The 10,398-nt window shown below is 37.1% G+C and overlaps 1 protein-coding gene across 1 annotated transcript in view; it reads left to right on the forward strand.

Moving 5' to 3' along the window:
* LOC139711088 (3-galactosyl-N-acetylglucosaminide 4-alpha-L-fucosyltransferase FUT3-like) overlaps positions 1-1,098 on the forward strand; it is a 1,533-nt gene extending 435 nt beyond the window's left edge. The window contains exon 1 of the mRNA XM_071623005.1: positions 1-1,098. This exon is cut by the window's left edge and continues 435 nt beyond it. Coding sequence (XP_071479106.1) covers positions 1-1,098 — 1,098 coding nt within the window.
* The last annotated feature ends 9,300 nt before the right edge of the window (positions 1,099-10,398 follow it).

Consider the following 10,398-nt stretch of genomic DNA (forward strand, 5'->3'; position numbering starts at 1 on the left):
CCAAAATGCGTCATTCGCATCGCCAAGTATTGCTCTACGCGCTGCAGTCACTTCATCGGAAACTTCTCCACAGAGTGGCACCGGTTCAGTTGTCCTGGTGTGACGTCATGCCAGGTGGAAACGCGCTTCGTGAGTCTTCTCACCCCGGATATCATGTCTTCGACGGATATACTCATCATCGTTGGTTCCCTACACGAGAGACTTCACCTGGAAGAGCTCATGGCCAGCCGACCCCCAGGTCAACTCTGGATGTTCTACTCCAGGGAGAGCCCCCAACACGATCCCGAGTACGCACCTCCTCAGGGAACTCCGAATCCATACAACCTCACAATGACCTATATGCCAATATCTGATATGTACTTTCCCTATTGTCATTACAACAAGCAGGCAAAAAGCCGTTTTCCACCACTCCCGAAGAAGACTAAGTTGATGGCGTGGATGGCTTCAAATTGTCACCGTCTGTCATGGAGGAGGAACGAGATTGTTGAACAACTGCAGAAACACTTGCCGATAGACACGTACGGGAAGTGTGGAACGCTCGGCAAACTAAATGAAAAGGAAGCGCGGGAAACGCTAGGGCAATACAAGTTTTATTTGTCGCTGGAGAATAGCGAGTGTCGAGACTACATCACGGAGAAGATGTGGCGGACGAGCTTGCCGAATGGTATCGTACCGATAGTATATGGCGCCAGCCGCAGGGACTACGAGAGAATAGCACCACCAAATTCCTTTATTCACCTGGAAGATTTTGTTTCAATGAAGGAGTTCGTAGATTACATACGCGCTCTGGACGCGGATGACGAGCGCTACAACGAGTTCTTCGCGTGGCGGGAGCGCGGCGCAGTGGAGTGCCATTCAGCCCGGTTTTTTATCATGATGCGACCGGAAGTGAATTTCTGTTTTCTCTTGAGGAAAGTGGTCCATCTCCACAAGAACCCGGAGACCTCCTGGCAGCAAAAAGTTCCAGACTTCAAGAGCTGGTGGACTAACCAGTGCAGTAACACTAGCCAAGAGAAAAAGGTGCTTGGATTTGACGTCCATCAACCAAAAAGAAAGAAAACGAAGAGTCGAGTCCAGGCAAGCCACACTGAATCATAATCATCTCTGCTACAGACAGCTAAATATGAGCTGAAATAATTGAGTACACTAATTTCTTCAATTTTGTTGTGCCTATTGTACTTGAGTACTGTAGATCGGTTGCTACCTCCAATATTATTTACAAATTGAAGTATCCATTGTTAATTATATTTAAGGGGTATAGTACAGTTTCGGTTGAGATGGGGATTTAAGTTTCAAACTTTTTTTGACGATGATTTTTGGAAACATTTGAGAACCTGTTACGATATGAACTATAATAGAATCTATCAAGTTTATTTAATGAAAATTGGCTTTGAATTTGCTGAGCTTTCCAAAACAAAGCGATTCTACATAACAAAAGGTGAGACCCACCTTTTATTGCTTTGTTTTAATTTGTTTTTGGATATCTCAGCCATTTCAAAACCGATTTTTCTGCAAATAAGTGTGAATTCCTCTTAAAGAATTGAAAACTCATTTACATTTCATAAATTTGTTTCTAAGTATTTCGCAAAAAAGTTAAAAACTTAATCCTCACCTCAACCAATACTATACCTTCCCTTTGATATAATTCATACAGAGATAAGAAGACGGGTGGAATGTGGAACGATCAATGGTTACTCTGAAATCGCAGTGTTTTAGAATAAGGCTTAAAGTTATGGTATAATATTGTTTGAGGTGAAGATTCAGCTTTAAACTTTTTTTGCGAAATCCTTCGAGAACAGTATATGAAATTTTAAAGATTATACAATAATTCTAAGAGAAAATCAAAGTTTGTTTGATGAAAATCGGTTTTGGAATTGCTGCGATATCCAAATAAAAAGTAAAACAATGCATTCTAAAATAGAAGGCGCTTCCCATTTTTTATCATGATCTATTTGTTTTGGATATCTCACCCATTTCAAAACCAATTTTCGTAAAATAAACGTTGAATTCCTCTTAAATTGTATGCTCTTTCATGTTCCATAAGAGGTTTCACATTATTTCAACAAATTGTCATTAAAAGAGTTTGAAACATGAATCCCCATCTCAACTGAAACTGTACCATCTCTCTAAAGACGTACTTGTACAGAGTGCATACCTTGACATCATATAAATCGTGGTTTTCATGACTGTCCATGGTGACGCTTTGAAGATATTTGATGACTCCATCTATACTCGACGACTTGTACGCATATAGTATCTTTCATATCTCTCCTCTCAAGATGTATGATTAAGAGGGAGACCGGGGGAGAGTGATTTGTTACACACCGTAGATAGAATAGAATTTCTTCATGGTGTCAGGATGAAAAATATACATTGTATACAAGACGCTGGTTTTTATGACAATCGCTTGGTTGAATATAAAGCGCTTACGTGTCACACTCGACTTGCGTAGTAATCTCCGACCAAAGCTAAAGTGTCACAATGGCGGACAGCAAGTACCTGAGCTACAATTGTACGTGAGATCGTTAAATAATGCTGCTCTCACCAAAGCGTGAGTATATCGTGGTTCTCTTCTTAACGTCACCTAAAGGGATCGTATGGTTTTGGTTGAGACCTAACCTCAGGTTTGCAACATTTTGTGGTGAGTTAATGAGAAACCTGTTATGAAATATGAAAAAGCACGCAATTCCAAGAGGAATTCAACATTAAGGCTATTTGATAAAAATTACTTTTGAAATGGCTGGAATATCTATTAAAAAAACACCAGAGCAATCCAAATAAAAGGCGGGACGCACTTTTATTACGAGTGCTTTGATTTACTTTGTTTTGGGATTTCTAAGCCATCCCCAAACCGATTTTCATCAAACAAACTTTCAGTTATTGTAAAATAGCATGCTCTGTTATATTTGATAAGTGGCTTCTTGGTCCTCGCAAAAAAAAAAAAAAATTAAAGTTTAAAGGACAAGTTCACCTTCATAGACATGTGGGTTGAGTGAATGCAGCAATATTAGTAGAACACATCAGTGAGAGTTTGAGCAAAATCGGACAATCCGTTAAAAAGTTATGAATTTTTGAAGTTTCTGCTCAGTCACGGCTGGATGAAAAGACTACTATAGCTTGTGATGTCATATGAGTACAACGATACAAAGAAAGAATAAAGAAAATTCAACATATTTCCATTTTTCTCGCATAACAAAGAACAGTCGACTTCTCTCTTTCAGAAGGCAGGAGGAATAATATTACCCTTAACATATATGTCAGTAGCAAGACGAAGAAATGTGCACTTTATTCAAAAAATTAAGTTTTGTGAAATTCTCTTTTTATTTTCTTTGTATAGTTGTACGCATGTGACATCATACACTGTAGTAGTCTTCTCTTCCAGCAGTGACTGCGCAGATACTTAAAATATTCGTAACTTTTGAACGGATTGTCCAATTTTCCTCAAACTTTCATTGATGTGTTCTACTAATATTGCTGCATTCTCTCAATCCTTATGTATATGAAGGTGGACTTGTCCTTTAAGTCTCATCTCCACCAATACAATACTACCCTTTAATGTGATGGTCTTGAGAGATATTACTCTCAAAAGTCAATTCATATTCTAATCGTAACACTAGCACACAATCTCCGTTTCTTAATGTCACAACGTCACTCTCGTCATTTCAAACGTCATAGGGACTGCCTCTTTGAAGTATCATTGACATGTATACTGAACTTGTATAATGTTATATGTGTTCAAACTGGTTACATATAAACAGAAGAAATAGATAGATCGGTTCATCAAAATTGACCTTATATGAGAAAGTAATCAAAATTTACGATTTCACTTTTATACATCTCTACATCTCAACAGTGATATTGATATCAATTATATAAGATTAGGTAATGATGTTATATAATTATTGTATATAAAGTTTATTATACTTGAAATAATAATAGACATTTCTTGATGTGTTGCAATAAAGTAGCTATGATTACTTCAGTATTGAAGCAAGCTATTGCCTTTTTCAATAATTATGTTACAATGATAGCCTTGTTATTCGAATTCTATAATATGCGACATCCATTTGTACGGTTACTATAGTGGATAGCAATGACAGTGTATGTAGCAATTTTTTAATGACATGATTATAACAATGATAATAATTATGATTGTTACGAATATTGAGCGTAATATTAATCATAATGATAATACAGAGCAATTCATTAACTCGTTGAAACCGAATCATGTCAAATCAGGATTATTTTTTGATCTATTATTGTGCATTCCCCTATGACTGTATGTACATGTGTATGTGTACTGTGTATGTATGTGTGTGTGTGTGTGTACACGTATTTGTCGTCTCATAATTATGTCGACATCATTGTGAAGTTGTATACAATCAATCTTGAATTACATACAATCTCAGTAATCATCGAACCTTGTGCCAAACACCTGGCCAAATGTAAATATAAAGCATGAAGTTTACAAGGCACATGACGTCCTTTCGAATAAAAGTAGATACTGTACAATGTAAAAGTCCACGTCTTTTTTGAGAGATTAAGATCACATCGCGCGTGAAATGCAAACTACAAGTAGATTTATGATATAGATATTTGGATGTCACACTACATGGTTATTATCAATACTTTAAGGAGACACAAATTTGTGTCACCTTAACGTTTTCACCTATATCATATCCCACTCAATATGTTTTACTGCTTTGCAATTCCCACACACTATCACCCTAAAAGCTGGAGTTTTATGTGATATTTTTTTATCTATATTATATACTGTATACTGTATCTACATGCATAATATGTATAATATATCCATATATACATGTATCTATACAATATGTTTTAGATATACTACATACATGTAAACATACAGTACAGTGTATTCGTTAAAGCAAACACACATAAATTTTGTTCGCATTTATTTGCGCCTATTTCGAATACTGATGAATTTGGGTTGTCTTTGGCTGAATTGTCTGTTTTACTTTGTAAGCTACATCTCAAATTGGGTGAAGGAATAATTCAACACAAGAACCAAAGTTTACAGACTTGCTTCCCCGGGCTGGTTTCTTATGGTTTTAACTGTGCATGGCACAAATCATATTCAAATATAGGTTTTCCCATCCATTTTCGCACTTTTGTCATTCAATTTCAAAGATTTATTGTTCAATTTCGTCCCGAGAAGTACGTGGAACGCAAATCTTAACTTCAATTTCGTCAATTGTCATTGTAATTAGTTTTTCGTCAAACATTTTCGAAGACATAGCATTCAGAATCGTCAATTGTCATTCAAATTCATCCCTCCCGCTGACGGATCGCAGAATGTGAAGATCAAATTCGTTTTTGTTCACACAATTTCATGAATTTTTCATTCAAATTAGTCAGATGTTGTCGATTCTTTATTTTGATGGTGAACCAACTTTAAGCCGACATATTTTTACTTTCTCTCGTAAATTGTATCGTTACACATTATCCCCTAACCATTTGCTTAGACAATACACACGAAAAACATGACTGCAAACCAAAATTGATTGAAGGATAAACGACAGTCAAAAGACATAACCCAGGACAGTATGTCAGTGTCACCTTTTGAACCTTAACTCGTAATGTTCAGTTTTTCGCATCATAATGCATGAAGCAAGCTTTAAATTTTGTACCCTGGAAAGCAGCAAACATAATTATGTTATCCATTCTTTGACATTAAACAGACTACAATTCTACACTTAAATTTTGTCTTTAATCATGTTTGCCCAGAAATCGTTTGTCAGTGTTTTCGTTTGCGAGACGGTGCGTCTGTTTGTATCAGTGTGTACTCGGATTGCTTGTGTGTGTATGTGTGTGTGTGTGTGTGTGTGTATCTGTGGTTTTGTGTGTGTTTGTGGGGGGACACTTGTGTGTATGTTAACTCCTGAATGTAACATGTGAACGGTTACGGAAAAAAATACATGAATGACTGGAAATCACACCGGATAGAGATATGAAACGAATATGAATGAAAATTTAACGAAAATGATTGACAAAAGACGAAATCGATCCTGCTGTTTTGAGTGCTGCGAGTGAGACTGACGAATTTGAACTGTAAATGACGAAAATGTATGCCAAATGACTAAATTGAAAGGACTTTGTTTGAAAATGAACGACGAAAAGCGAATTTGAAAGTAAGATTGGCCTATTCCCGACATCCTGCGACGAAATTGAAGTAAATATTTGTGAAATTGAATGAAAAAAGTTTGAAAATGAATGGGAAAACCTATACTATACTACTACTTCTACTACTACTACTACTACTACTACTACTACTACTACTCTTACTGCTACTACTACTACTGCTACTACTGCTACTACTACTACTACTACTACTACTAATAATAATAATAATAATGATAATAATAAAAGATAATAACGATAATAATGATAGTAATAATGGTAGTAGTAGTAGTAGTGATGATAGTAATAAAGATGCGTTATAGTATTTTGCCAAGGAACAATTTGACCAGCAAAGGACTCATATCACATATTTCTCTTTTCTCTTTTACTGAACCATATTTAATACGAAACACTCACGATGAATACTTGAAACTTATGAGGAAAGAGTGCTAAGTCATGTGAATGTGGTATTTTGTGTTTGGCGGATTATCATGGAGGTTGTAGCATTCCCTTGGCTATGGGACAAAAATCCTTGAGACACCACCAGGCAGAAAATATCTCCTTTGTGTGTTGAAGCTTTCCCAAATCGGACGACGCCATCTACTTTATTCTCACGGTACCGCGTCCTATATACCGCCTGTGCAATACTAACAGTAAGTCCATCATTAGCTGCCGAATCGCGTACAATGTAAAGCTGACCGTTGACGTAGTTAATCCTATTGAAAGTTAATACCCACTGACAATTATACGCACAGTGACACACCCTACAGGTCACGTATTGTAAACCCATCGAACGTCACGCAGTCTTCTTTCTCCTCGCTCTCTGAACCTTGTTTAAGTTTTTTTTTTTTTTATTGGATAGACAGTGACTATAATACAACGGACAGGAAAGGTTTATATGCTAGAAAGGGGGATCGACTCACTTCATACGAAGGTGTCTGATAATCTTTTTGAATGCTTCGTCTCGGTTGATAACAGTCACTTTAATAAATGGCGCCAACTTTCACTCAGATTTATTTTCTTTTTCAATGTCCCTTTCACGTCTGCAAATCAGAATGTCTGAATCAATTGTGTTGATAAAGAAAATAAAGGTCACAATAACAATAATGAAGATACTATTGATGATAATAATGAGAAGAAGATAAGAAGAAGGAAAAATGATACGAGAAAGGAAGAATACAAGAAGGAAGAAAACCATCAAAATAGCAATGGTTTTAGTTGACAAACCAGTGATTCATTGCAATTACTGATTGACAAATTGCCCTTCATCGACGTATATAAGCACCGATTGTTCAGAGCTTATATATAGAATAATGGCCATTTAAGAGTTATGATAAAAGTCATAGGCATGTATCCTCAGATGGGATTCGAACCCAAGACTTAATTCTTGCGTTCTTGACAAACATCACATCCAATATATTACACACTGTCATAGTCGTCTAATGGATCTGAATCGTGTCTAGCACTCAGGAGGGGGGCACTGGTACAGAGCAGTAGGCGTCCTTTTAGCGAAGACCCCCAAAACCGGACAATCGCGGATACAATGGCGCAATAGGGGATGAAGCTACGCATACACAACCATGCATGGACGTCTTCTCTTTCACGTTGTTTGCGCATGAAAAGGTACAAATTGTCTTCCCGTGTTTTTCCGTGTGTTGTTGGTTCGTTTGGAGGAATACTCTCATGGCTCTTAAGCAGAGTAAGTATCAAATGAAGAGAGAAGACGTTTTGGTTCGTATCATTCAACGCAAACTTAAAGGTGAAATCCAGTCCAAAAATAAGTTAGTCTGATAAAAAAGAGTAAAATCTTGCGAGTTCAACAGTAAAGATTTGCCCGAAATCGGATGAAAAACAAGGAAGTTATGAAATTTTGAAGGTTTGCTAATTTCTGCATATCATTACTTGAACAGTGGATATGAGTATGCATAATGAGTGAGCTGACCTTGTCATAATTTTTCGTTGATCGTGTACACAAAAAAAAATGATGAAAATTCAATACTTCTGTCATTGCAGTCTAAAACATGATGTTATTCCTGGTTTTAATAACTTCAGAATAGTGATCAGTTAGATCTACCAGGATTTAAGCCTCGAACATAATTATTGCGTTTTAATGAAAAACTGGAAATTTCAAAATTTTATGGACAAACAATATGGCAAGTTATGAGGGAATGACATTCTCATTTTGCCATTTGCATATTCATATTGACCGTTCAAGAACTGTTTCCTGAAAAATTAGCAAAAACTTCAAAATGTCATAACTTCCTTTATTTTTCACCCGATTTCAATCAAAATTTTACCGTTGAACTCGTAAAATTTTACTCTTTCTTATCAAGTTCTCAGACTAACAAATATTTGGGCTGGATTTCCCCTTTAAGCCTATTCCAATCAGGTCCTTCTGAAGGAGCCAACGAGCTGATGAGCCTTGGTGAGGAGATTCCACTATAAGAAGCCTCCTAACTCGTCTCTCGAGGAAAGAAAATGAACGTAAAATACAGCCTCCAATCCCTTCCTTCCCAAGAAGCATCGATCTAATTATGTCGTCTCGTCATCCATTAAACTGCTAGAGGGGTATTCATTTCCCCCTCCCCGTGCATGTTGCTTTCTTTCATTTTCTTTTTCTATCTGAGAAGACGGTTGGATAGCTCATATTCAGCTGCGCTAGCTGGTGTTCAATGGGGTCCAGTTGGATGTGAGGCGGGACCATTGCACCGAAGCACCCTATACTCTTTGCGATGAATGGAATTATAAAGGTTGAACTTTTACGTGTATTAGTTGTGACTCTCTCACACACGGGACCTTAATTTTTTTGTCCTGCATATTTCGAGGGGCAAAGTGTTTTGACTCTATACTAAAGGGGACGGTATAGTCACACACAATAATTAGTGGATGTAACAACTAGAACAAATATTCAGTAAAATTTCAGAAATTTCGGCAAGTTAATCACGGTAGTCTTGGTAGTGGGCTCTAACATTTATGAATTTTCAAAAGCATTTTGTAACTTCGTTTGCTATCATTGTTTTATAATGGGAACGTCATAACAATTCGTGATGCGGACAGTAGTACACATGTACAACGATATAAAAATCATGTAAAGTTAACTCCTCAAAAATAATCTTCATGTGAAACTACACAGTCTCTCGACTTGTTTTGACATAATTATGTGAAGGCATTATACAGGTTATTAGACAAAAATCCTAATACAGTACTCTCCGCATAATCGGGTAGGCTCGGGCAGAGCGTTTCTTACCCAATTAAGCGGAGTACCCGATTAGCAGAAGAACACGTCTCATTCACAATTGACACACACAATGTGTATGTACATGCATTGTACACTGCACCAAACACCTACACTGACATGCTTACGATAACACGCGTGCTTGCACGGCACATTATACACACTTTACACTTGCTCAGTCACGAGCAATAATTTACACTCTTTTTAAGGACAATTATGTCTTCAGAAAACTTTGTCGTTTGACTATAGACTCCTCGCTAACACGCAGTCGCTTTCCGAAATGAACACGTCTCTTTGCGTGCACTATAGTTATGCAGAACGTCGGGTTGCTTTTCGAGAAGTGACTGGGGAAAAGCAGAATTATGGAGCTGGTGCATGGCCTGATCGTTGCAAACTTCTCGTATTTTGAATGTTGTTGCGGAGCAAGGGAGGAGCGCAAACTGTGTGTTCAACTAATGTCTGTCTATGCAGCTGTGAGTGCCAGCTATAAACATGTGTAATGTTCGTTTACGTGTGGCAAGTCGGTACTGGTACTTGTGTTTTCATGTTTAATCACTTCCCAAATGATCGGTCTTTTCTGCAAATTAAACAGAGAATGCGATTAGCCGTGTAAAATTTGACATTCATGATTTCTGAAGTGTTATATCTGCGATAAAATGTGGGTAAAAATTAGATAAGAGGAAAATCGTTTACCCGTTTATGCGGAGAAGCAACCCGATTATCAGGTAATTTTAATGTGCATTGGAACTGTTTTTGACATTACTACCCAATTAAGCGGAGGACCCGTTTAAGCGATACCCGATTACGCGGAGAGTACTGTAGAACGATGCTTCATCAAACCGCAGAATGTGATTTCTTAGACTTGATGGGGGAAAAACCCAATTGTCAGTTAAGGTTGAGATGCATAGGGCTTCAGGTTTTTAACATTTTGTAAGATAATGAGAAACCATTTATGAAACATATAAGAGCATAATTATATTCGAAGAGGAATATAGTTATTATAGTTTATTTGACGAAAA

This window comes from Diadema antillarum, unplaced genomic scaffold (genome assembly GCF_040938485.1).
Source record: "Diadema antillarum isolate AM-2024a unplaced genomic scaffold, OU_Dant_1.0 seq00001608_RagTag, whole genome shotgun sequence".
Classification (NCBI taxonomy): Eukaryota; Metazoa; Echinodermata; class Echinoidea; order Diadematoida; family Diadematidae; genus Diadema; species Diadema antillarum.